Source organism: Leucoraja erinacea, chromosome 3 (genome assembly GCF_028641065.1).
Source record: "Leucoraja erinacea ecotype New England chromosome 3, Leri_hhj_1, whole genome shotgun sequence".
Classification (NCBI taxonomy): domain Eukaryota; kingdom Metazoa; phylum Chordata; class Chondrichthyes; order Rajiformes; family Rajidae; genus Leucoraja; species Leucoraja erinaceus.
This window is the reverse complement of record NC_073379.1, coordinates 39,062,649-39,090,568: the sequence shown is the minus strand read 5'-3', so window position 1 is coordinate 39,090,568 and position 27,920 is coordinate 39,062,649. Positions and strand designations below refer to the sequence as shown.

Below are 27,920 nucleotides of genomic sequence, written 5' to 3'. Positions count from 1 at the left end.
TGGGCAATAAGACTTTATTTTAGATGAATCGTGAGTTTGGATTTGAAACCATGCCTCATTCAAATGAAAATTGCCCTCTAACTTACTGACAACAAATTACAATACAACGTGGTCAGTGCCGGAGATGGCATTTTATTACCTTGGTTCAGCAATACTAATAGCACTATAAAAACAATGCATGTAACCAGCAGTCTGGTTTACAGGGGAATGTGGAGAGTTTCTGAAACTCTATTGAAATGGGTATCAAACAATCACAATTATAGCTGCATGTACAATAGGCACTTAAGGCTTCCACAGTTTAAGGAGACCATCTTCACTGTAGGTTCCAATCAGATTCTGGTGTGGATGATGAGCAATTCCAATAACATCTTTCTCATGAACCTGCAGAATTGAATTAAATCATACATTTAAATATTCAATCTCTTTAATGATATCATTAATTTCAGTTACATAGTTATGGCTTTTTGCTTCTACCTCATCACCATACTGCTAAACCCACACAATTTTACTCCAAACACATTGTGTCTTTTTGTCAACCAGCCTCTGCAGTTCCTTGTATCTAGACATTTTACTATTGGACAAGAAATTCAACATCATTGTCTTCCAACTCAAAATTTCAGTTTTGGATTTCATCTCCTCTGATGCTGAACCAGCCTGCATTTTAGGTCATAGTGATAATGTGGAAACAGGCCCTTCGGCCCAAGTCGCCCACACCAGCCCAGCTACACTAGTCCCACTTGCCTGCGCTTGGTCCATTTCCCTCCAAACCTGTCCAACTGTTTCTTAAACAAAGGGACAGTCCCAGCTTCAACTACATCCTGTGGCAGCTTGTTCCATACACCCACCACCTTTTGTGTGGAAAAAGTTACCCCTCGGATTCCTATTAAATGTTTTCCCCTTCACCTTCAATCTTGTCCTCGATTCCCCTGGGCAAAAGACTGTGCATCTACCTCATCTATTCCTCTACAAGATCTCCCCTCATCCTCCTGAACTCCATTGAATATGGACCCAGCCTACTCAAACTCTCCCTGTAGCTCACACCCTCTAGTCCTGGCAACATCCTCGTAAATCTTTTCTGAGCCCTTTCAAGCTTGACAATATCTTTCCAATAACATGGTGCCCAGAACTAAACTCAATATTCTAAATGTGATCTCACCAAAGTCTTATACAACTGCAACATGACCTCCCAACTGCATAAAAGTCATAAGAGCAGAATTAAGGCCATTCGGCCCATCAAGTCTACTCTGCCATTCAATCATGGCTATCTCTCTCCTAACCCTTCTCCCCATAACTCCTGACATCCGTACTACTCAAAAATCTATCTCTGCCTTAAAACTATCCATCGACTTGGACTCTACAACCTTCTATGGGAAAGATTTCCACAGATTTACCACCGTCTGACTAAAGAAACATCCTTCAATTCTGAGGCTCTTACCTCAAATCATAGACTCTCCCACGAGTGGAAACATCCTCTCCACATCCACTCTATCCAAGCCTTTCAGTATTTGGTAAGTTTCAATGAGGTCTCCCCCCCTCATCCTTCTAAACTCCAGCGAGTACAGGCCCAGTGCTGTCCAATGCTCATCTATGTCAGCCCACTAATTCCTGGGATCATTCTTGTAAACCTCTGAACCAGCACATCCTTCCACAGACATGGTACCTAAAATTGCTCACAATACTCCAAATGCAGCCTGACCAGCGCATTATACAGCCTCAAAATTACATTCCTGGTTTTGTACTCTTAACCCTCTTGAAATAAATGCTAGCATTGTGTTTGCCTTCCTTACTACCGATTAGACTTGCAAATTAACTTTTGGGAATCCTGCACTTTGTACCTTCTGGATTTTCTCATTTGGAAAATAGAGTACACCTTTATTCCTACTACCAAAATGCATGACTCCACACTTTGCTACACTATCTTCCACTTCTCTGACCTTCTGCAGTGTCCCAGCTTTTTCATCACTACCTGCCCCTCCACCTATTTTTCATCCTTAAACATGCTTCAAGCCTTCATTCAAAGGACACAGTGCTGGAGTAAAGTAGCGTGTCAGACAGAATCTGGATATGTGGTATTTTGGGTTGGTTTTTTTTTCAGATTGACCTTGTGTCTACCTTCATTCATGGACGTGATTACTCCTATGCACCCTTATTTTTGATCCCCATAAAAAAATTTCTGAGAATCCAACACTTGCCTGCCTCCTAATTTGCACCCTGTGCACCTAGAAACACTTGATTTCAAACCCCTATGTTTCTACCTGAAGAGTTCTGCAACCACTGTGAATGCTTTCTTGCAACAAAACTGCTTGATAATTTTAATTGCTCAATTTACCAGTCTTCAACTGACAAGGCCTTGAATTCTGGAAATTATTCTTCAAATCTCTGGCCCCACGTCCACAATTTATGTAAGAATGCATATAATTCTAGAGCTATAAGAATATTGTGATGTCGTTTTTGGCTCAATAGAAAGAAAAAAAATCAGACTCTTTACAATAAGCCTGTATTCAAAGTCAAAGAAATTTGAGTACACTTTTAGAAACACAATCTCTCTTACCGTCAACGTTCTCTCCAGCTTTCCAGTCACTGTACTGAAACAGTAAAGCACAAAATCTTCACCGACGCAGTAGATCCATTCCCCACGTGGAGACAGGCAGCAACACACAAAGTCACCTCCCTCTCTTTTACCAGAACTGAAGCTTCTCACAATCTGCAAACAAAGGAGAATTGAAGTTTACATCTAACAAAATGTTTGGTTTGAAATCCCAATTTTATTATATACAAAAGAGCAACAAAAGTCAAGGAAGTCTAAAAGTCTACAGCACATAAGATGGTTGTTTGGTTGGGTGTCTCCAGCAGATTTTTTAACATATATAACTAATCTAGCTGCATCCTGAAGACTACTATTCAAATAGAAGGGGAGCAGGTTGAAACTCAGGCTAGGGTGCTTAGTCTAAATAAGGGGGATTATGAAGGTATGAGGACTGAGCTGATCAAAGTTGACTGGGATAGCAGACTCAAGAATAAGACGGTACATGAGCAGTGGTGTACGTTTAAGGGTATACTGTATAACCTTCAAGAAAAATTTATTCCTATGAAGAAAAAAAGGGGTAAGGGTAAGAACAGTCAGCCATGGCTCAGTAAAACTATAAAGGATAGTATTCGGCTGAAGGCAAGGGCATATAAGGTAGCCAGAGATAGTGGGAGGGTAGAGGATTGGGAAGCATTTAAAGGTCAGCAAAAAAATAACTAAGAGATTAATTAAGACGGGGAAAATAGACTATGAAAGGAATTTAGCGAACAACATAAAAACTAATAGTAAGAGTTTTTATAGCTATATAAAAAGAAAAAGGGTGGCTAAGGTGAACGTTGGTCCATTGGAGGGTGAGACTGGAGAGTTGTTGGTGGGGAACATGGAAATGGCAAAGGCATTAAACGAGTATTTTGTATCAGTCTTCACCATAGAAGACACAAAAAATATTCCAACGCTGGATAAACAGGGGGCGGTAGGAATGGAGGAGCTAAATACTATTAAGATCACCAAGGAGGTGGTATTAGGGAAATTAATGAGACTGAAGGAGGATAAATCCCCTGGGCCTGATGGATTACATCCAAGGGTCTTGAGGGAGATAGCGGTGGGGATTGTGGATGCATTGGTGATAATTTTCCAAAACTCCCTGGAGGCAGGAACGGTCCCAGTGGATTGGAAAATGGCCAATGTAACACCTATATTTAAAAAAGGAAGTAAACAGAAGGCGGGTAACTATAGACCGGTTAGTCTAACATCGGTGGTGGGTAAAATGTTAGAGACAATTATTAAAGAAACACTAACGGGGCACTTGGATAGACATGACTTCATCGGACAGAACCAACATGGTTTTGTGAAGGGGAAGTCCTGTTTAACGAATCTGCTCGAATTCTTTGAGGATGTAACAACCCGGGTGGATAAAGGGGAACCGGTGGATGTGGTATACTTGGACTTCCAAAAGGCTTTTGACAAGGTGCCACATAAGAGACTATTGCTAAAAATAAAAAATTATGGGATTGGGGGTAATATATTAGCATGGGTAGAGGATTGGCTAACAAATAGGAAGCAGAGAGTGGGGATAAATGGTTCATACTCGGGATGGCAACCGGTAACTAGCGGGGTTCCGCAAGGGTCGGTGCTGGGACCCCAGTTGTTCACAATTTATATAAATGATTTGGAGGAGGGAACCAAGTGTAATATATCAAAATTTGCGGACGATACAAAAATGGGAGGAAAAGTAGGGGATGAGGAGGATAGGAAGAGTCTGCAAAAGGATATAGATAAGCTAGGTGAGTGGGCAACAACTTGGCAGATGAAATTTAATACTAATAAATGTGAAGTCATTCACTTTGGGAAAAAAAATGATAGGGCAAGTTATTTTCTAAATGAGGAGGAGCTGCGTTGTAATGCAACGCAAAGGGATCTAGGGGTATTAGTACATGAATCACTGAAAGTTAGTATGCAGGTGCAGCAAGCAATCAGGAAGGCCAATGGAGTTTTGGCCTTTATTGCTAGGGGGATTGAGTATAAAAACACGGAGGTCTTGCTGCAGCTGTACACAGTATTAGTGAGACCACATTTGGAATACTGTGTACAGTTCTGGGGTCCATACTTAAGAAAGGATGTACTAGCCCTGGAGGCAGTGCAGCGAAGGTTTACAAGATTAATTCCTGCAATGAGGGGATTGACATACGAGGAAAGGTTAAGTAGGCTGGAACTCTACTCTTTGGAGTTTAGAAGAATGAGAGGCGATCTCATTGAAACATATAAGATCGTGAGGGGCCTTGATCGGGTGGATGCACCGAGGATGTTCCCAATGATCGGGGAAACTAGAACTAGGGGACATAGTTGCAGAATAAGGGGGGGCTCTTTTAAAACTGAGATGAGGAAGAACTTCTTCACCCAGAGGGTGGTTAATTTATGGAATTCACTGCCCCAGGGAGCAGTGGAAGCAGAAACTTTAAATATATTTAAGACTAAAATAGATGGTTTTTTAGCTGCCAAGGGGATAAGGGGCTACGGGGAGAGGGCAGGGATATGGACCTAGGTATGGTTAGTATAGTAAGACCTGAGTGATCTCCTGGACAAGTGTCGATCGCCTAGATTGGGGTCGGAGAGGAATTTCCCGGATTTTTTTCCCGAATTGGACCTGGGTTTTTATCCGTTTTTTTGCCTCCCCCAGGAGATCACGAGGTTCTTGGGGTGGAGAGGGGTGATAGCGGTATAAAGGGGAGGGTAGTGTCTTGTGTTCTGTGTCTTGTGTCTACTGTTTGTGGGTAAGTGTGTCTGTTTAGTGTTCAGCCATGAGCGAATGGCGGTGCGGGCTTGATGGACCTGGTGGTCTGCTCTCGCACCTACTTTCTATGTTTCTATGTTTACTTGAATCTATCCTCTGCCCTATTGGAGTGCATTCCAAATCCCAAGCAGTTATGCAAAGTATAGCATTTCATCTTGCTCTTTTAGCAATCACCTCTGATCATCAAGCAGTCAAAGCAATTTACCCAAACACTTAAATGATAATTTTGACGACCCACCTTCCTCATCCATCTCTGCAAGTTGAACAACCTTTCCCCAGTCTAACCCAGTTACTGTTAAACCAAAGTGTCACACCATCTTTTATATCAAAACAAAATTACGCTTACATTAGGAAACAAACCCTCAGCTCAGTATAAAGCTTGCATGTCTCACGCTTTGAATGAAAGCAGCAATTATTTATGATTGTTACATTGTTTTCTTATCTGACTTTATTTATTAGTCTTTTAAAAAGGCCTCCAAACTCTTTGATGGAAATAAACCAGTCATACCTGCCCTTGCATGTTCATGATGACCACCGTATTTGATCGGTTACACACGACAAAATGTTCAGGGTTCTTTGGCAATAGATGCACGCTGTTCACTGTGATATCAGTGCCGGCAGAACTTCCCAATGACTTGAAGGTATTGGCACATTCTGTGGTCTTCACGTTCCAGATCTAGAAAGATGAGAACAATATTTCACATAATTAACATTAGAACCAGCCTACCATTGAATCAGCAGATGTCTCTATACATGAAAGCCGAAAGCAATGTACGGTATTTATTTAATGTAAATTCAAATTACTCAATTAATTCAGTTAAGAAAATTTAGACAGAAACATGGCTAGGAAAGGTTAAGAGTGATATGGGCCAAACGCAGGCAGGTCCGGCTCGTGTAGATGGGGCATGTTGGTCGGTGTGGAGTTTGGGCCGAAGGGCCTGCTTCCACACTATGACAAAATAATTTAGTATCAGTAACAGTGGTGATGTACTAATGTTCCTTGGGCACTAAATTATGTTGTATTTGCACTGCAATCTCATGACTCAGCCCAGCAAGATCCTCAGACCAAATATATCCTTTGATTACATTTTTGTGATTCTCTGACAACAGAAGGAATTATACTTAGCCTATCACTAAAAGGTTTACAACTATATGTTCATCACTCGTGTAAAACATCTTTCCTGCTCGTGCTATTTATTACCTTTACACTCCCATCAGAGGATGCACTGAGAATGTAATGTCCATCTTGTGTAAATGTCACTTCATTAACAAATGATGTGTGACCTCTGAACTCCTTCAGCGTTTTTCCAGACTTCAGACCATGAATCCTACCAAAACAGAATATCAAATTGACAACAACAGTAATGGCCAACTTCTCAGTCAAATTTAGAAACAAAGAACTGCAAATGCCGGTTTACAAAAAAAGACACAATATGTTGGAGTAAATCAGCCGGTCAGAAACATCTTTGGAGAACATGGTGTCCCCAACTGCAGGACGCTTCTCCCCGCTGGCCCCTGCCTGAAACCGTCCCTCTCCCCCAGCTACAGAACTCTCCCGCCAGCCCCTGCCTGAAGCCGTCCCCAGCTGCAGGAAGACCCCCCCCCCCCCACCATCCCTGATTATAGAACAATCACTCTGGCCCCCGCCTGAAGCCGGTGGGGAGCGGCAGCGGTAAGCCACCCATCCATGTTCTCCAGATATGCTGCCTGACCCTCTGAATTATTCTTCCCCAAGCAGCCATGTCAAAGGATCAAAAGGTGAATATCTCTCAGATATCTCCAACTATACAAAGCAAAAAACATTTGTTTCTCTGCTAATCTTGTCTGCATGACAACATGAGATTATAGACATTAGGCAGGGGGGGGGGGGGGGGGGGGGGGGGAAATCGGGGAAGATTAAAGACAGGAATAGGTGAAACCAGATAAGGGAGGGATGATGGATGGGCAGATGGCACCGGGTGGAGGTAGGCTATGTGAATTAATGGAGAGGAAATTCAGGTGGATGGCTATGTGGGTGATGGGCAGATAGAACCAGGTGGGGGAGGGTAATGAGTTTAGATAACAAGAGGAATGGGAAGTGATAGAAAACGTGAACAGAGACCTTTGGGTGGACTGGTGGAAGTGGAAAAGGAACGTATGGGTTGCATGAAACCGAAAAATTCAATGGTCATACCATTGACTGCACAAGTGGAAAGTCAAGTGATGTTTTTTTGGTTTACATGCGGCCTTACGTAGCAGTGGAGAAGGCTGAGAACAGTGAGGTCAGCGTGGGAATGAGAAGGGGAGTTGAAATGACTTGAAACTGAGAGGTCAAGGTGGCCTTTGCAGAAAGGGCGTAGGTGCTCCACAAAGGGGGAAAGTTAAACAAGAGATATAGGCGATGATGTAGAAAGATAAAGAATAATGAATGAAAGATACGCAAAAAAGTAACGACGATAGAGGAAGCAGACCATTGTTAGCGGTTTCACAAAAAAGCTGGAGAAACTTTTCTCCAGCTTTTTTGTGTAACCTTCGATTCTCCAGCATCTGCAGTTCCCTCTTAAACATTGTTAGCGATTTGTTGGGTGAAAGAAGCTGGTGCGACTTGGGTGGGGGAGGGATGGAGAGAGTGAGGGAATGCCAGGTTTACTATCATCTTTGCCAGTTCTCTCTTGTTTACTTTTCTCCACTCCTCTTGGCCAAGGCCTGTTACCCCCCCCCCCAATCTTTCCTATCCCCTTCTCTGCTCCCTCTCCATCCCCATCCTGATTACATCTGGCCCATCATCCCTCCCACCAATATTTCCACCTTCTAGCCCCTATCTCACCTCTCCATTCCATTCCAATATACGGGCTATTCACCCTCTGCACTCTTGCTCCCAATGCAGGGTGTTGACCTGAAACAGCAACCATCTCTTTACCTCCAATGATGCTGCTTGAACCGTTGAGTTCAAAGAGTTTATTTTTTGCTCAAGATTTTATACTACAGTTTTATTCCATTTCACCTCCTAAAATTGATTATTCGAAGTGACAAATCTTGTGCTAAGTTCTAAAGATGTGTCCCAGCTCAGCATGGGATTCCTTATTACAATATGGATAAGATACTTACTGCCTTCTCATCAAAACCCTCCCATCACAAAAACACATTGACAAAATGCAAAATAACTTAAATCTCACCGGATTGTTTGATCAAAAGATGCACTGAGAATCTGACTGCTGTCTTTTGAGAAGCTGAGGCAGGTCACTCCCTTACTGTGAGCACGCTCAAATCGACGTAGACACTGACCGCTCTGTATTTTCCACACCTGCAAAGCAACCAATACATTTATGAAGAATTTGGTGTTTTATCCAAGCCTGCTGCAGCACCTGTGCATTTGTAATGCAAAACTCCATTGTTTGAAAATTTCACTTTAACCAAATCTATTTTAAAACAATCTTTTCTTCTGCCAATTTAGATTTTGGTCTAGAAATAGCAGGGATGACAAACATTCAGCCCATTTTACCGATCTTGGCCTTGTTTAAGAGTAATCTAGACAACAACCTTTCTGTTCATTTCTGCTATGTTCAGTTTTGTTTCCACAAGTACGATGTTTCCTCTTGTGGGTGAATATTGAATCTGCTTAAACCATTGTGTAGCAAGAAACTGTAGATGTTGGTTTAAATCGAAGATAGACACAAAATGCTGGAGTAACTCAGCGGGCCAGGTAGCATCCCTGGAGAGAAGGAATGGGTGACGTTTCTGTAGATAGCTAGTGCATGTGCCTTTAACATAGTGACCTCACCACCCTTAACCACTCCCCTTATTAGGTGTATAATTGCATGTTCCCTCCCTGGGGTCTCTCTCTCTCTAGCTCCAGTGACAGACCACGTACAGCTAGTATAGCAATTATGTGAACAGTTAATAAAAGCTACAGTTAAGACAATGTGTTGTTGAGACTTCTTTACATGGTGTCTCAGCTGTGAGACCCTGCGCCTCCTGTTTGCCGGTTTTCTTTTAGTTTATACCCCAGTACCCTTATCCTGTTTCCTTCCCTCGTGCCATGGCAAACTCGTGCCGCAAGCCCGACCCGCTTGTATTTGATGGGGACATTGCCCATCGATGGGATGTCTTCCGAAGTGATTTTCAGCATTATGTGACCATCGCCCACCCTGCTGCCACCGCTGAGACGCGTGCATCTCTGCTCCTCAACTTGGCCGGTCCCGACGCCCTGGAACGGTCCGAGTCGTTTGTGTATGCTGCTGGTGAGAGTGCCCTCGATCCGGTATGTCTCATTGCTAAGTTCACTGCCCTGTGTGATGTGCCCACCAACTCTATTTTGGAGCGTTTCAAAATGTTTGGCCGTCGGCAGAGCGCTGACGAGTCCGTCACTAACTACATCGCCGCGTTGAGGCACCTGGCTCGGCGCTGCCGCCTTGATGCCCTGACCCCCGAGCAGCTGACTCGTGATATCCTTGTATACGGCCTCCGCGATACCAAACTGAGAGCAGAACTTCTCAGAATGCCCGAACTTTCTCTGGATGCGGCTCTACACGCTGCACTCATGGCTGAAGCTGTCGCCTCTACCCTGCCACCCGAGGACACTCATGTCGACTTAGCCTCTGCCACCGGCCGCCCAAGAAACGTTGCCCCGCGGCGACAACAGGGTCCACCCTCACCCAGGTCCGGCGTCGCCCGCCGCTGCCCCAACTGCAACTTTGCTACCCATCAATTCAACGTGTGCCCTGCCCTGGGGAAGACCTGCAATTTCTGCAGAAAGCTAAATCATTTTTCTGCAGCCTGCCGAGCCCGCGGGAATCAAGCCCCCCCTTTTCGGAGAGTGCCGGTCAACCTTGCTCAGGCTGATAGTACTGTCTCAGAGCACCTGCCTGATGATCTCACCCTTTCTGATATCAGTTCCTCCGAAGGGGAGGCCAGCGTGTTTTCGCTTCTAGACTCTCATGCTTTGGTTGCTAACCCTTCTGTCCGTGTGACCGTTAATGGTACGACCTTCTCAGCTAAGTTGGACACAGGCGCTTTTGGAAATGTTATGTCAACAAGCCTGTTTCGCAAGATAAGGTCTGGTGAGAAAGTGTCTCCTGCTCACTCCCGCCTGCATGCATATGGGGGAGCTGTACTCGTTCCTGTGGGAAAGACAACTTTGCACTGCAAGGTCCTGGAGGCCTCTCGGCCCCTCACTTTCTACCTGCTAGATTCCGACAACGTGACCCTGCTCGGCGCCCGAGCATGCCAGGACCTCGGTTTGGTCTCCTTTCATCACGACATCCATCAGGTACAGACCCTCATGGACCCCCTGCTTGAATACCCTGATCGCTTCGATGACAGGCTGGGCAAGCTGCCCAGCTGCTACAAGATTGCTGTCGACTCCAGCATAGAGCCTGTGGTCCGCCCGTCCCACCGCGTCTCCTTCGCCATGAAGGACAAGGTGAAGTCTGCGTTACTGAACATGGTCTCCAAGGGCATCCTGAAAGAGGTGAGCGAGCCCACCCGGTGGGTCTCCACCGTGGTGGTGGCGGCCAAGAAGGACAAATCTGAGATTCGCATTTGCATCAACCCCAAGGACCTGAACCTGGCAATCAAACGCCCGCACTACCCGATGCGCACAGTAGAGGACGTCGCTGCACAGGTTGGCCCGGCCACTGTCTTTTCGGTCCTCGATGCCAAAAGCTCCTTCTGGCAGATACCGTTAGATGAACGTTCTTCCTACCTGACGACCTTCAGCACACCGTTCGGAAGATTTCGATTTCTGCGCATGCCATTCGGCATCAACTCTGCCAGTGAGGTGTTCCAGCGGACCATGGAGCAGCTGTTCGCCGGTCTGCCGTGTGCTATCATAGTTGACGACATCCTGGTCTATGGCAAGGACGTGGCTGAACACGACCTGAACCTCCGTAAAGTCCTAGATCGGGCCCGGGACATTAATCTGAAACTTAACCCAAAGAAATGTCGATTCCGCGTTAAAGAAGTCACTTACGTGGGCCACGTCTTTACCGCCTCGGGGCTGAAGCCCGACCCGGAGAAAACTGCTGCCGTCTCTGGAATGTCCCCTCCTACCGATGTGCCCGCTCTGCAGCGTTTCCTGGGCATGGTGAACTACCTGGGGAAGTTTATCCCCGACCTCAGCGAACTGAGTGCGCCCCTGAGGGAGCTCATCAAAAAGGACACTGCCTGGGCTTGGTTCCCGCAACACCAACGCGCCTTTGACGTCCTGAAGTCCCGACTGGTCAGTACCCCCACACTCAAGTTTTTTGACCTACAGCACCCCATTGTTCTCACCTGTGACGCTTCCAAGTTTGGCCTCGGCGCCGCTTGCATGCAGCTCCACGACGGTCAGCAGCTGCCCGTTTCCTATGCGTCCCGCACCATGACCCCTGCCGAGCAGCGCTACGCTCAAATTGAAAAAGAACTCCTTGCTGTGGTGTTTGCTTGCTCGAGGTTCAAGGACTACATTCTGGGCAATACCTTCACGATTGAAACGGATCACCAGCCGCTAGTGACCATTCTTAACAAGCCGATCCACGCTGCTTCCTCCAGGTTGCAGCGTATGATGTTGCAGCTGCAACGGTTTACTTTTACCATCGTTTACCGAAAAGGCAAAGACATGTTCGTTGCCGACACACTGTCCCGCGCCCCTCTGCCATCCTCTGCCCGCCACCGCTACGAGTTGTCGGACCTAATGGTGCTTAATGTCAACTTTGTGCCTTCCAAGCAGATGCAGTCCCTCGTCTCCCACACTGCCAAGGATCCTACCCTGCAGCTACTGTCCGACATCATCATCCAGGGTTGGCCTGAACGCCGCTCCTCCTTGCCGGCCAGTGTAGTCCCATACTTCCTGGTCCGCGATGAGCTCGTCCTGCACGACGGCGTGGTGGTTAAGGGGCACAAGGTCGTAGTGCCCGAATCACTGAGGGTTGCCTATTTTCAGTCTGCCCACAACGGTCATCCTGGGGCCGAGGCCACTCTGTCCAGCGCCCAGGGCCAGTTCTACTAGCCCAGCATGGCCAACGACATCCGGGAGTGGGTCTCTGCTTGCCCTTCTTGCAACAGCCTGGCCCCACATCAACAACGTCAGCCGCTGCTGCAACAACCTGCCCCTGATCTCCCCTGGACGGCGGTCGCTACTGACATTTTCGAGTGGCGTGGGAAACACTTCCTGGTCCTCGTCGACTCCTATTCCAACTGGTTTGAGGTCGACCAACTCCACTCCCTTTCCTCCTCGGCTGTCATCGGGAGGCTGCGTCGCCACTTTGCCACGTTTGGCTCCCCTGCTCGCCTCCAATCCGACAACGGCAGCCAGTTCACCAGTGCTGAGTTCCAGCGTTTCGCTTCTCAGTGGAACTTTAAACATTTTACCAGCAGCCCTGAGTACCCGCAAAGCAACGGCCTGGCGGAGCGTGCCGTCCGCAGTGCTAAGGGTTTGCTGGAGCACTGTCGGCTGTCCAAGTCGGACTTCCACCTGGCCCTACTTAATCTCCGCAACATCTCCCGCGACCCTGCCCTGGGTTCGCCGGCACAACGACTGCTGTCTCGCAGAACTCGCCCCCCCCTCCCTGTTGCCCAGCAATCCCTTGTTCCCTCTGTTCTCCCCCCTGCTACTGTCCAGGAGCGTATCACCACCAAGCATGACTCGCAGAAGCGCTCCCACGACCAGTCCTGCCGCCCCCTGCCGCCCCTGTTTCCCGGCCAGGTCGTCCGGATGCAGACTGCCTCTGGCCACTACAAGCTCGCCACGGTGGTCGGTGATGCCGGCTCACCGCGGTCTTACTTGGTGGACCACGACGGGGTCATCTACTGCCGTTCCCGCCAGCATCTGCTGCTCGTTAACGAGCCCCGACCTCCGCCTGCTGCCCCCTTCTCCCCTCCCTTACCTGTTTCCGCTCCTGCCGTTCCGCAGGTGCCCAGATCCCTCCCTTCGCCGTTGATTAAGCCCCCGTCTCCGCCTCCCAGCCCTCGTTCTCCCTCTACCCTGCCGGCGGGTGGGTCTTCTCCTGCCTCTTCTCCCCCTGTATCCCCGGTTCGCTCGCCACGTATGCCCCGGCCCCGGCCCCGGCTGCTCTTGTTCCTGCAGGGGGAGGAGGTGGCGAGCTTCGCACCCGGTCAGGCAGGCTGGTCAAGCCGCCTGTTCGCTACGGGGATTTTGTTTAGCTCTGTAATCATTGTATGCCTGCTTGTAGCGCATGAGACGTGGTCGCCCTGTCACTGTTATATTGCTTTGTTCCAAGAGGAAGGATGTAGATAGCTAGTGCATGTGCCTTTAACATAGTGACCTCACCACCCTTAACCACTCCCCTTATTAGGTGTATAATTGCATGTTCCCTCCCTGGGGTCTCTCTCTCTAGCTCCAGTGACAGCCATTCTCTCCAGAGATGCTGCCTGTCCCGCTGAGTTACTCCAGCATTTTGTGTCTTATCTTCTACTTAAGCCACTCATTTGGACAGTGAATTCCAGGTAACAAGCACTCGTTACATACAGGAATCTTGAATAGTAGTTAAACTACAGAAGTTTCTTAACTGAAATCAATGCGCTCAAGATTGCAGAGGGTGATTTGATGTTGGAGATTATTCAGTACATAGGAAGAGAGAGACATTTCTAGACTGATTTTCAGAAGTTGAGAGTTAAGGAGGTGGCATTGGGGGGTTATCCGTAGGAAAGGTGGCCATTCAAGACTTGGGGAGAATACGGCAGTAAAATCGAACAAATTACTTGAGAGAGAGAGAGGGTTGGCCAGCTGTGTGGGGGATGAGGATTCAGGGTATAGCCATCGAATAGATAACAGTGACACAAAGTGATGAACTGTCCATATAAGATGAGGTTCATCAATTACAGCAGGAATCCAGTCATGATTTATTTTAATTGTTTCCACAACCTGCATGATTTAGCGAGAGAAAAGATAATTTGTGGATTAGTACTGCGGAAAGTGGTAGAGGTGAGGGTGGATGGAAACATTTGGGGAATTTAATCCATTACTAATTTAATCAATCCAGGAACATTTTTATACCTATTGCGAAATCAAAGTAAGACTGCAGTAGATTTTTGTTACGGCAGGTAAATTTTACTTTCTTTGTAGCAAGTGATCAAAAGGGAGTTCCACAAAGAAACATTTCAGAACTGCTAAAACTGAGCATCAGCAAAACAAAAAGTCAGCTTTACAAATGTGGGGATGTGAGTTGCAATGGTGGCCATTATGTTGGGAAGTGAAAGCAATGCTGAAAGGCGGTAAGGAATTTCCAATAAATATAAAATTAATCAATAAGCTTTAAAGGGCCAGGTCAATGACCAGTCAACCTAAGATTTGTAACAGGATACATTTCACACTTTTATCCATCTGAAAAATCATCAGCGGTTACATAAGAAGGGATCTATCAGACAAGATTTATCAAATCTATTACTGATACTGCCAAATTGATTTTAATGTTGAACACTGAAATTAATCACAATTTGAATAAAGTAAGTTAAATAACACACATTGAAAAATTCAACAAGTAACTTTGAAAAAGGCAGTCTAGTATTCTAATCAGATGTAACCAAGTTATAAATGCACAAGTAGAAACATTATGGGAAGAACATGACTGTAACTCATTTCGAGTTTCTACAGACCCTCCACAGCCAGTGAATGTTCACTTCAATAAATTTTGCAAGCAGATGGTTCTGGTTAATGAGTTGTTTAGCTAAAATTTTATTTGCTACAACGAAGTGTACAGAACACATTGGGAGACTGTCTTTCAAACAAGTCTTTTTTCAACACCAGTAACATTTAACAGTCGGTTTGAACTGGGTAATGGGAAAAGAGTCTATGAAATAAACAAGCTATTTAAATTCGGAAGAAAATTCTCTTGGGAATCCACCCTCTTCCAAATGACAACAATAGCAACTTGGATGTTTCAGCTTGTCAAAACAATTGTGGTTTGCTTTCTGGTTATTGCAACATTACTGGAAGAGGATGAGCTTCCAACTTTTCTTACTATCCATGGCAACTCACATCCCCACAAAAGGTATGTCTGCTGCAGGAATTTGTTTTTAATACATAATGCATTCGCTAATCAGGGAAGACATGTTTCACAATTGAGCCATTGAATCCTCCTTTTTTAATATTAATTGAAGGGATGTGGGCTTCATAGGCTGAATCAACATTCAATAGCCCGTCCCCCATAGCCCTTGAGAAAGTGCTGGTGAGCTGCCTTCTTCAACTGCTGAAGGAGCAGATGTACCTATAATGCTGTTAGGTAGATTTTTCCCAAGATTTTGACCCAGCGGCGACGAAGGAATGGTAATATATTTTCAAGTCAGGATCATGTATGGCTTGGAGGGAAACTTCCAGGTGATGGTATTCCCATGATTGTGCTTTTGCTGCCCATGTCCCTCCAACGGGTAGAAGTCTTGGGTCTGGAAGATGGAGTCTTGATGAGTTGCTGCAGTGCACCCTGTAGATGGTACAAACTGATGCTACCATGCATCAGTTGTGGGTTGGGGGAACAGGGTGTTTATCTATGTCCTGAATGGTGTCACACTTCTTCAGCTTCGTTGAAGGTGCACTCATCCAAGCACGTGGAGACTATTCCATCAGTCCCGACTTGAGCTTTGCCAATGGTGGACAGGCTTTGGGCACCATTTGCTGAAGGATTCCTAGCCTCTGACCTACTTTTGAAGCCACATTGTGTACATGGCTACTCCAGTTCAGTTTCTGGTCAATGGTAACCCCTCAGGATATTGATAATGGTAAAATCAGTAATGGTGAAGCCTTTGAATGTTCGGGGCGGTAGCTAGATATTCCCTTGTTGGAAACTGTCATTTCCTTGCACTTGTGTGGCACAAATATTATTCGTCATCCATCAACCCAGGACTGGTCTTATAATCTCAGGAGTTGTAAATAATGCTAAACATTGTGCAATCATCAGCGAACATCCTTACATCTGATATTACTACTGAAGGAAGATGATTAATGAAGCTGTTGAAGATGGTTGTGCCCAGAACACTACACTGAGGAACTCTTGCAGGGTGTCCCACGATGACTAACTCCAACCATCACAACCATCTTCCATTGTGGTTTTCCCCGATTCCATTTGAGCCAGATCTCCTTGATGCTGCTTGGATGTTACTCTCAGTTCACATCTGGAGTTCACCTCTTTTGCCCACGATTCTGTTAAGGCAGTATTGAGCTAAGAACCCAAACTAAGCTTCTGTGTGCAAGTTGTTGCTATAAAAATGCCGACTTATCTCCTGTCATTGTATCGAATGGCAGAGAAAGCTTAATGGATTACATAGCTGAGGAGTGCCTCCACTTATTATGTTATGACTCAAGTTGCACTTTACACGTGCTACTAATTACACAGAATATTCAATACAGAAACAGACGATTCAACCCAGCAGGTTCAAGGCAGCATTCAAGTCCCTCGTCAATCTTCTCCCACCCAAACAACACCCCCTGTTCATTTCTCCTTCATTGTTTGGTTGAAAGCATCTTACCCTAAAATTGTTCTTTGCCATTCATCTTGTTCTAACCACTCCTAGTGGTGCAAGTTCAGGTTCTAACCATTTCCTTACCTACTTATAACGGGAATAGGACAATGACTTTATTCCAATCAGATTCAATTGAACTTGTTCTCTGACTGCTCCATGACGCACAATTTGTAGAGAAATAACGGTATTGCAAGTACATTTAATGATTTGATTCAATTCAATTCAAAAGGTAAATAAGCTTCAGGTCTTCAAAATAATTCCCAAATGTAGCCACCCACCTTAATCTTTCCATCCTGTGCTCCTGTTGCTAACATTTCAGTGTCACGACTGAAGCACATGCAGAGGACTGCATCATCCATCATCATGAAGTTATCTTGTGCCTGGTATTTCAAATCCTGGAAAGTAACACAGGAGTAGTTAAGAAAAGTGAAAGCAGTCCTGGTTATATAAGCGCAGCAAATCCACCCACGAAGTAATGGCCCAGAATGGAGCCCTGGACAATCCGCCTTTTTTCATTCTCAAGACCTGAACCTACAACTCAAGTGCGTGTATCGTTAACTAGTCCTAAATGATAGCAAAAAAGAAAATTAAATCGACCCCCACTGCCTTTGTTATAAGCTACTACATCTACTAACAAGACTGTTATTGGCAATAACTGACAAACAGTGAATCATCTGCCAACTCAAACTCTAATACATACTTCCATCCAGTCAAACTGACGATAAGTCTTCAGTCATACCATTTTAATAAACGCGGCTGAATCCTTTTGGTATAAGAGCGTTTTATAGAATATAAAATATATAATATATGCCACCAAAGTATATCAAATCGAAGTAAAACATCATTAATAGATTTAGTATATTCAATAGAGTTTTCTCTGGAATACGGAGCCACACATCCATTAAAATATAAGCTTAGATAGTTATTCTGTACACTTATGTTCTGTGGATGCAGAATTAGTTGAATGGAACAAGAGTTCTTTTTTGAAAATGTGTTTTAGTCTTGATATTACTGCAGCATATTCGGTGCGATTTCAAATACTCATACATCAAAGCAAACAGTATAAAAGAAACATACATCAGAAACAGTATAAAAAGGTTCAAAAGCAATATGATCAACAGAATAATTCCAGTGTTTTTCCCCCCATATTACTTTTTGGATATTAACAGCATTTAACCTAGAAATAAAAGAGCACTTGACATTAAAATTGCCAAAGGTTCAGAAAGAGTGAAAGGTTCACAATAGTTACATACTGGATTGATTTTTAAGGGTCTGGGTGAAGAAACCAGATATTTACATACATTTTAAACAAAACATTGTGATGGGCGTTACATGCATACCTTTCTAATCTTGCCAGTGGTGAAGTTCCATACTTCGATAAAGCCATCCACTGAACCTGTAACCAGATACTGGCCATCTGGGGAGAATCGGGCACACTCCACATGGGACTTCTGGCCAAACTGTTCAAAGCACAAATAAGACAAACTACATAACTGACTACTTTCCAACAAGCTGTTATGACACCTTGGTTCCCCTCACTAGAGCATGAATTGCTTATTCATTTCAAATATGTATTCAAATTAAACACTGACATTATATGACTTCTACATTTAAAACATACTGCTTTCCTTGTTAATCAATAACACATCAAACACTATGAAGAAATCAAGATTGCTTTTTACTGTGTTCAGTTACATGAATGGTATAATTATTGCATTAATTTAATGTCTTAGTTTACTTCACCACTGGCTAAGCTTGGTTCTGTTTTGTAACATGCACAAATACCTAGAATTTCACTACTAGCTGCTTAAAACATTACCTTGATGTGCCTGCTGAGTTGAGTGGGAAATTTCTCCTCTTCTACGTCTTTCACAGCTGCTTTTCCTCTGAACAAATCAATTGTCATACCCGGGGGCAACAGACCCTGGTGCTGTTGCCATTTTAATGCCTGGAGAAACACCACAAAAAATAGATTTAGCATAGGGCGATCATTTTATCACATACAGAATGACATATGAACTATTTCTATTGTGTATAAATTCCCTTCACGGCAAATTGTGAGCAGTGGGTTAAACAAGTAGCATGCCGTTCACAGAGTGAGATCTGCAAAATCAAAATTATTCTCCGATGCAGAATCGTTTGCACATTTATTAGCACAACTGTAATGATAAAAGTTCAGCCTTGTCACAACATCGTTTATTTATTGCTTATACTTGGAATGTAAGCACATTAGACCAATTAGCTACTTGAATCTGCACCATGATCCAATTGAAATAATGGGTGACCTGCTGTAGTAATTCCATCTACCCGGTTTGATAACTTGGTATAGATCTCAACATCCACATTTCCCCCCCCCCCCCTTTTTATTTGCATTAGCATAAATAAAAACACATCATAAATGATATGCAAGACAGCAAGTGATATAATAATCTATATATTGGACAATGCAGAAATGCTAAATTTTAATGGAAATTTATCACCTTCCAACAAAGAAACCATAATCCCTCGTGGCTACAGGTGACCCTGCATTATGACCGTTCGGCTATAGAAATTCACTGTAAATTCACAAATTACTAGCAAATATTCGTGATAGGCATAATATTCATTCTTGTAGAACTCGCGTGAAAATAAGGTAACTAAATCAACACATAATGGGTTTTTTTCAACTCTTATTTCTTGTCGAGAACAGGATGGCATGGATTCACATTACTGAAATTGTGATCTGGACCATTGCATGGAACGCAGCCCCTCTGTAATGTGGCATCACCTGTACTTTTTTAACGTTTATAGACACAGCATGGAATCAGGCCCTTCAGCCCACGCCAACCATCGATCACCCGTTCTGATCGGCTCTTTTTTATCCCACTTTCCCATCTACTCCCTATGCACAGGAGGGCAATTTACAGAAGCCAATTAACTATCAAACCTGCAGGTCTTTGGGATGGGGAAGGAGTAAACCGGAGCACCCGCAGGAAACCCATGCAGTCTCATGGAGAACATGCAAACTCCACACCGACAGCATGAGAGGTCAGGATCGAACCCGATTCTCTGGTGCTGTAAGGTAGCAATTCTACCAACTGCGCCACCGCGCCTCCCAAAGGAACCAAGTTTCCAACGGGTGTAGATATGTTAATAAGTGTCGGTCGGATAGCAATGTTCTCATTTTTGTTTTTGCTGCTATGTTGTTGTTCCAAACAACTTAGAATTAGGCATCTCTCAGGAGGATGCTCCAGCTACTGAAAATGCACCCACCTGACCCAACAAAGCCATGAGACGCGAGGGAGGAACCACACTGACTTCGCCGGCCAAGGCCTGAGCAATGGCTGCTCTCCGCTTCTCTTTGCTGCTGCCGTCTGGATACGCCTAAGCACAATGATACAACAGGTTACTGAGACAAGACAGAAAATTTATAAGAGTAAGCTTTCAAATTCCAAATATACACTTTTCATTCACTGACTTTAACTTGGAGATGTACATCAGAGGATTACTTTGGTTTTGATTATTTCTTATGCACAGCAAATAACATTCAGTAATACTCTGTTGAAAGTGTCTTGCAGTCTTTGTATTGACACTGGGGTTAAAATAAACCATTTAAAAAAAACATTGGAAGTTATGGTGATTTAAAAAGATGGTGGAGGGAGATTCAATAACGTTCAAATGGGAATTGGATGCATATCATAATTTCAGCTTTCCAGTTTCAGTTTGGCAAACATACTCATATTCCTGACCGTGGGTCTACTCACAATGCGCTCACATTCCAGACCCTAGTTCCGACCTTAAACATACTCATATTCCTGATCCCCAGTGTTCCAAATTGGAACAAGAAATACTTGATATGAATCATTTATTTGTTTGTACTACTTCAATAAAGGGCCAAGTAACAAAGACTGGAAGATTCTGAATTTCTTGCCCTAACAGGACATCACATACAATCCAAACAATACTCACCAGACGCCGTAGGAGTGACCAGAGTCATAGCAACAGGTTTGGAGGAACATTTGCCAACATGCCCTGAACTACAAAGCCGGCCTTGAGACTATACAGACCACGGGGTGTTAAGACAGTGGATAACGAGGAATTAATAAATGCATGTGATACTGGAGTAAAGATAATTTTATGGCTTTTTATGCCTATGTTAAAAACAAGTAAGCAACTAGGGAAAATATAGGACCACTCAAGGATAAAGGAGCGAATAAGAGAAGATATTAAACATCTGTACATTTGCATCTGTATTCATAAAGGAGAAGGACACAGCAGACAGCGAGATCAGTGTGGGGATTACTAATATGCAAGGGCAGTTTGAGATCAAGAAAGTTATGGCTTGGGACTCTTGAAGGGCATCAGGATGGTTGAAACCCAGATCCTGATGTGATCTGTATTATGTTATTAAAAGAAGCCAAGAGGAGATCGCAGGGGCCATGATGGAGATCTTTGCAACTTCTCTAGCCACAGGCGAGGTCCTGGAAGACTGGAGTAGCCAACGTTGTTCCTTTGCTTGAGAAGGGAACTAGAATTATGGGCTAGTGAGCATCACTTCAGTGGTAGGGAGGCTGTTGAGAAGATTCTTCAGGATAGCATTTACTTCAATTTGTCAGGAAATTATGATACACCTCTTTAAGGCTTTGATTAGGCTGCATTTGGAGTACTGCGTGCAGTTCTGGTCGTCCAATTACAAGAACGTTTGGAGAGTGCGTAGAAGAGATTTACCAGAAGGCTGTCTGGATTAGTGGGTATTAGTTACAATGAGAGGTTGGACAAACTTGGATTGTTTTTCCTAGAACACTGGAGGTTGAGAGGAGATCTGATAGAAGTATTTAGAATTATGATAGATCTAAATAGAATAGACAGTCGGAATCTTTTCCCCAGGGTGGAAATGTCAAACACTAGAGGGCTTAGCTTTAAGGCAAGTGGGGCAAAGTTTAAAGGAGATGTGCGGGACAAGTTTTATTTTTAAACACAGTGAGTGGAAGATGCCAGGAACATGCTGCCATGGGTGATGGTGAAAGCAGGTAAGATAGTGGCGGTTAAGAAGATTTGAGATGGACACATGGATACGTTGAAAATAGAGTATAGATCTTGTGTATGCAGATGAAATTAGTTTATCTTGGAATTATGTTTGGCAAAGACGTTGCGGCTGATGGGCCTGTTTCTATGCTGTACTTTTCTATGTTCTAGACTGATGGAAGATCTGATGTTGATTACAGAATCTTAATGTAAAAACACCCAAATCAGTCAAGTACAACTGGGTTCACATATCTTGGCCAAAGCTTAAGGCTACATTAGGTTTCAATGGCTGTACAATGATCGCAATCATTCCTGATTTGGCATTCAAAAGAATAAATATGATCCCAAACTCGCCAACATTATTAAGAATCACCTAGATTTGTTCAATATTCAAAAGGCACCAGTTGTACACAAACAGGAATCTTTAAAATCACAAAAAAAATTGTGACTTTTGCATATTGAAAATCATGTAAACCCACTGCCTACTACTATTACCGCAAGATCAATAAAGTTAAACTTAAACTTTTAAAATCAGCCGACCATATGGATCGATGAACGCAAGTTACTTGACGAGTAGGAAAGAACAGCAGATGCTGGTTTAAATCGATGGTAGATACAAAATGCTGGAGTAACTCTGGAGAGAAGCAAGTTACTTGACAACAGTTGAGATACCCAGATAATTAAAAATAAAATAACACCTATATAAATCAGATTTAAACCATGGTTAGAATATTTCACAGGAAAGGGAAATAATGAAAGCCCTATAAAGATTACACCTAGCCAGCTTTTTTAAAATACTGAAACATTTTTACATGGGTATTCTTTATTGTCTTTTATATTTAAGTATTTACCTTGTATTTGACATAAGCTTTGAAAGGAACAGTTTGGTTTCTATTTCCAAAGTATGTTACATAATTTAACAGTGCCGAGTGTGTTTTTGTCCATTTTATTGATACACTCAATTTGTTACCCTTTCCCTAAGTGCGGGTATGTGCTCGGCACACACCACAAAAGTAGAACAAGCATGAGGCCACGGACATCTTGAACATGTATAATTTTGCATCTGATTTACCGAAAGCAATGAATCAGGTGCCTGTACTTTCTGTACTTCAGTTCAGTGAAAAACATTTATTGCGTGCCACCCAGTCAGTAGACAATACATGCCATCAAGCCATTTACAGTGTACATATATAGTATAGAGCTTGTTCTAGCCTTTTCCCCTTCATAAGTTTGCTAAGTGACAAATGTTAGTTACCTCACGTGGATCAAAGTAGGACCTTGCCAGCAGGTTCTCCAGATGAATGTATCTCTCTGGTGTGGTCTGTTTTAGCATAATCATGGGGTCAGTTTGTCGGAGCAAGGATCTGGCAGCACCCAACTCACGAAGTTCAATCAACTCTAAAACCACCTAGGAAAAAAGATTCAAAATTTCAGCGATAAGTCAAACTATTCTGCACGACCGCGATGGCGACACTTTTCTAAACAACAAATAATTTACCTGAAAAAATGGATAAATAAAATTCACTCTACGTGTATGTCTAACGTTAACAGGATATAACTTTCAAATATCAAACATTTTAAACTTGGAGAAATACAGTCTTCGTGCAACAATTATTAATTGACTTTCACAGATCATATTTCCTGGATGCATGTGGAATGGAGGATCATGAAGTTAAATTGCCTATTTATACTTCTCCATCTTTTGCATAAATAAAGCTCAACATCAAACTTATGTTATGCGTATTCGTAGTGGTTTGTGTATTTTTGAATGCTTGTTGCAAAAATCAATAATAATTACTGAAGTTTCAAAACAATGTGAAAATCAAATATTGCCAGCAGATGACAGGAAACCTGCATTAATGACTCCATTTGAAGATAATATCACAGGTGGAAAGAATTAATTTGTATGGCAGCTCTCAAAACCTTGATCCACTTCCTTGGGATTCTTATATCCATTTGAGAACAAAAAGGATTTAAAGTTAACACATATGAAAAATTGAAACATTAACATCTGTTTTGTGCAGTCGAAAGAAAAAACACTTCCTTTTAACTTTACATCTTGCACAAGGAAATAATTTGTTTTCACAATGTTCAACAATTACAATCGTGCTTAAATCACTCTGTGGGTTTGCCTCCATCTCTATAACCTCCTTCAGTACTATAACCCCCAGATTTCTGCAATTCCCCAATTCTGGATACTGGTTGACAGTTTTTTTCTCTCACGATATTGAGAAGCAATTGTCCCACTGTCAATAGTTTGATGACATTTGGCCTAGATTACAACTTTGCAAGGTGTAATTGGTCACTTCTAGATGGTCACATCTAGCTGATTGATGATGAGCAAGAAGTGACCAGAGTGAGAGGAATATAAAGTCCTGTGAGTTATGGGATTGCAGATGTTTGCAAACATTTGGCCACTGAGGGGTGTTGCTGAAATTTGGTGCATTTCACAAAATGTCCACGTTTTCTATAAATCAGTATAGTCATAAACATATTAGAAAATCACATATAATTTTGATTTTAAGAATTTTTTAATAGATAACTGGAGCCATAGAATTATTTAAGGGACTATTCAAATTTAACGGGACTATTCAATTTTCACTTGGACTATTCGCTAAAAAAAACTCAATAATTATAATGCCATTCTTTTTTATTTGATGATTTTGTTTAAAGACACTCAGTAGGCATATTTGATATCATTCAAATTGTGTTTACCTTTTGTTTGCATTTTCCCCCATCTGTCATGTTTGGGCACTGTGCAGTGTTGCTGAAATTTGGTGTTTGTCGCAATTGTTTACTTATAATATGGACACGTATAATCATGAAACAATCAGAAGTTAAAAACCAGGTAACATACCCGCTGATGTTAAATGGTGACTGTTATTAGTAGTGATATTATGCTTGGAAACATAATTATTAAGCTTGGTTCAGAGAACCTCCAATTTAAAGACAGAGAAAATATTCAGAGCATATTCCATCATTCAGTCAGGTATCAATCTTCGCCATAAAAAAATTCAGTCATTCATCCAGCCAATGGACATTTGATCATCTTACCTGCTCATATAAATCGATAAGAGTTTTGTCAGGCAGCTTCAGTGACTGTATGGCTTGCAACACAGTGTCCCAGTGCCCACTGTTAATATCTGCAACAAAGCTCTCTATGCTATCCACTGTGTTCAGGGAGACTGTGGTCTCCTCTTGTAAAGTTGCCAGAGTCCGGTGCAAATTATTCTCCTTCAAATACTGCATGATCAGACGGACAACGCTATGAATAGATAACATAACTCAATTAGGGCATTATATAACATCAGTTTTCAATGATTATGTGATTACTTTACTGCAATATTCAGAACTTTCTGATAGGCTATGCTATTATCCAAATGCAAGAGTATTTTCTCCTTTAGACAGAATTTCTAAAGGAGAAATCCCAGTGGGAAACTGTGTATGTAAAGTTACCATTTTGCCCATTAAAGGAAAGTGTAAATAGAGAATAAGAAGCTTACATAGATAATTTTATTACTGCAACCACAGGAACTCATAATATCAAAATGTAAGCAGAATAGGGGGGAAATGCTAGAGACTGGTATGATTTGCATCACTCCATTAAAGAGTCAGAACAACACAATAGAAGGCCTCCACATCCTCTATATGGGTACTGATGCAATTAGGCCATGACAATTTAGAATAAAGCTGTTAGAATGAGTGGCTATGATTAATGGCCAGAAACCACCATTAAGGGAGATCAATGGTGATCAGCAGAAGTCAAAACCTTTGTCATAAAGCAAGCAGATTTAAAAACAACCTGCCCTAATTTTTGGTGTTTCAAAAAAGCAGCCAGCATCATCAGAGACCCACACCACCCTGGCCGTGCTCTCATTTCACCATCGGGAAGATTGCCATCGGGAAGAAGTTATAGCAGCCTGAAAACTGTAACGTCCAGGTTCAGGAGCAGCTTCTTCCCTACAACCATCAGCATTATACACTAGGCATTGAAAGGGCAGGGCAGTGGACATTGTCTACATGAACTTTAGCAAGACCATTGCAGACTGGTCAGATGGACCAGAACACATGGAATCTAGTGTGAGCTTGCCAACCGTAAACAAAAATGGCTGGGCGATAGTGGAGGATGTTTTTTAGATTGAAGGCATGTGACCACTATCATGCCACTGGGATTAGCACCGTCTCCTCTGTTGTTTCTCAAACATATGAACGTTTTTGATAAAAATTGAGATGGCATGATTGGTTCTGTTTGCAAATGACACAAAATTCTGTCTAAAACAGAATGTTTAAAGTGAGAGAAAAATGTAAAGGGGTTCTGAAGGGTAATTTTTCCCCAAAGTAATTGGTATGAGGAATGAGCCCCCAGAGAAAGTGAAGGCAGCAATAGCAACATTTAAGAGGCATCTGAACAAGTACTTATATGTGCACAGTATAGAGGAATATGGGATGATATTTGATGATTAGCACAAACACAGTGGATCCATGGGCCTTATTCTGTGCTGTACAACTCCATGTCAAATTAGCTACTGTTTATGTGACAGCAGCGACTAGTTTAAATGTATGCAACAAACGTCAGTAAGTTCTGGGAGCTGTGTGAAAGGTGCCATAAAAATTCGAGCCTATATTTCCCTTCTACACAATATGCCCCCATGGACAACATGATATGCCCCCATGGACAACATATAGAACTGCAGATGTGTAACTTTGAGTAAAACACAAAGAGCTGGAGGAACTCAGTGGTTCAGGTAGCACATGTGGAGAATATGGATCTGTGACTTTTGGGGTCAGGACCCTTCTTTACAGACATGGACTATCTATGTTCTCCAGAGATGCTGCCGGACACGCTGAGTTATTCCAGCACTCTGTGTCCATTTTTGTCAACCGGCATCTGCAATTCCTTGTTTCTGCAGACGCTGGAATCTTTGCGAATAACAAAGTGCCGGAGGAACTCAATGGACCAGGCAGCATATGTGGGGGGTAGACAGACGTTTCAGGTCTGGACCCTTCTTGAGATGCTGCCTGACCCGCAGGGTTACTCCAGCACTGTGCGCGGGTTTTTGTTTTGTCAGCCGGCACCTGCTTGTGCCGAGGTTGGAAAGAGTGCATGTGGTCGGTTGGAAAAGTTCCTTGTGCCGAGGTTGGAAAGAGTGCATGTGGTCGGTTCACCGAGGGGACGCGCCTTGTCCAGAGACCCAGATCACGGCGGGGCCCGGGCTCGGACTGGGCTGCTCTGCTCGTCGACCCCGCGGCTCCACCTGGGCCCGTAAACCGCCCCAACCCCCACCCCCGGCATTGAACGTTACAGCTCAGGCTCCGCTTACTCCGCCGATTCGATTTCAATAGACATGCCGTCAGCCCCCGCTCCTCCTCGCCCTCGCCGCCGCCGCCGCCGCCGACCCGAAGCAACAACTCGACGCCGAGGCCGCTCCGCAGGCCGCTGATCTGCTTCCGCTGTGAGCAGGAAGTCGGCTCCCCACCAATCAGGAGGCGGAGAGTTTGCCCGGCGCGCAGGTGGCTGAGGGCGCCACCAGGGGGCGCGGCTGAGGGCTGGTCAATGGCAAAGATCCTATAGCAGAGCTCTGGTCAATGGGGAGAACAAATACAGCTGCAGATAGATGCTGGCATGTTCTCCCCATGTGTATTTCTACCATGCATTAGCTTCTAATTGTGCATCTTTGTACTGATGTTTTTTTTTTAATTTTCACTGTTATACGACATATGTAATTTAGTGAAGGTACACAAAAAAGCTGGAGAAACTCAGCGGGTACAGCAGCATCTATGAAGCGAAGGAAATAGGCAACATTTTGGGCGGAAACCCCTCTTCAGACTGATTTAGTGATGTCTTTTTATTTTAGTTATTTTGTCTGTAATTTAGTTAATCATTTGGATATGTCTGAAGAAAGGTCTCAACTCGAAACGTCACCTATTCTTTTTCTCTAGACCCGCTGAGATACTCTAGCTTTTTGTGTCTATCTTGGATATAATTGATGTTTTGTCTGTTGTCAGAATCTATGTAACAGTATCTATCAAACTGTGCAATTCCTCCCCCTTCTGTTGTGGGTTTGACTGACCTCCTCCGCCCCCTTCCCCAAGCTTTACACATCCCCAATCCTTTCCGCTTGTCACTTTAATTTCATGTATTTTTGTGTTTTGTTGCCAGATCAA

The 27,920-nt window shown here is 43.5% G+C and overlaps 1 protein-coding gene across 1 annotated transcript; it reads right to left on the bottom strand.

Annotated features, from left to right (window-relative positions):
- Nucleotides 1-112: 112 nt before the first annotated feature.
- smu1a (SMU1 DNA replication regulator and spliceosomal factor a) lies at nucleotides 113-27,211 on the bottom strand. The gene is made up of 12 exons (XM_055632466.1): nucleotides 27,077-27,211; nucleotides 24,810-25,020; nucleotides 23,011-23,163; nucleotides 20,004-20,114; nucleotides 18,571-18,699; nucleotides 18,092-18,211; nucleotides 17,030-17,146; nucleotides 8,474-8,601; nucleotides 6,520-6,646; nucleotides 5,827-5,994; nucleotides 2,552-2,704; nucleotides 113-381 (listed from the first exon to the last, which is right to left on the bottom strand). The coding sequence occupies exons 1-12, from the start codon at nucleotides 27,100-27,102 to the stop codon at nucleotides 283-285; spliced, it is 1,542 nt and encodes a 513-aa protein (XP_055488441.1). The 5' UTR covers nucleotides 27,103-27,211; the 3' UTR covers nucleotides 113-282.
- Between the last annotated feature and the right edge of the window lie 709 nt (nucleotides 27,212-27,920).

What these genes read in the sequence shown, in the direction of transcription:
- smu1a (XM_055632466.1), bottom strand. Translation starts at nt 27,102, where the DNA reads ATGTCTATTGAAATCGAATCGGCGGA. An exon ending in CCACTGGCAAGATTAGAAAG is followed by an intron (nt 17,147 to 18,091) that starts GTATGCATGTAA and finishes GTTACTTTCCAG; the next exon opens with GATTTGAAATACCAGGCACA. An exon ending in CACAGGATGGAAAGATTAAG is followed by an intron (nt 8,602 to 17,029) that starts GTGGGTGGCTAC and finishes GTTGCTTTGCAG; the next exon opens with GTGTGGAAAATACAGAGCGG.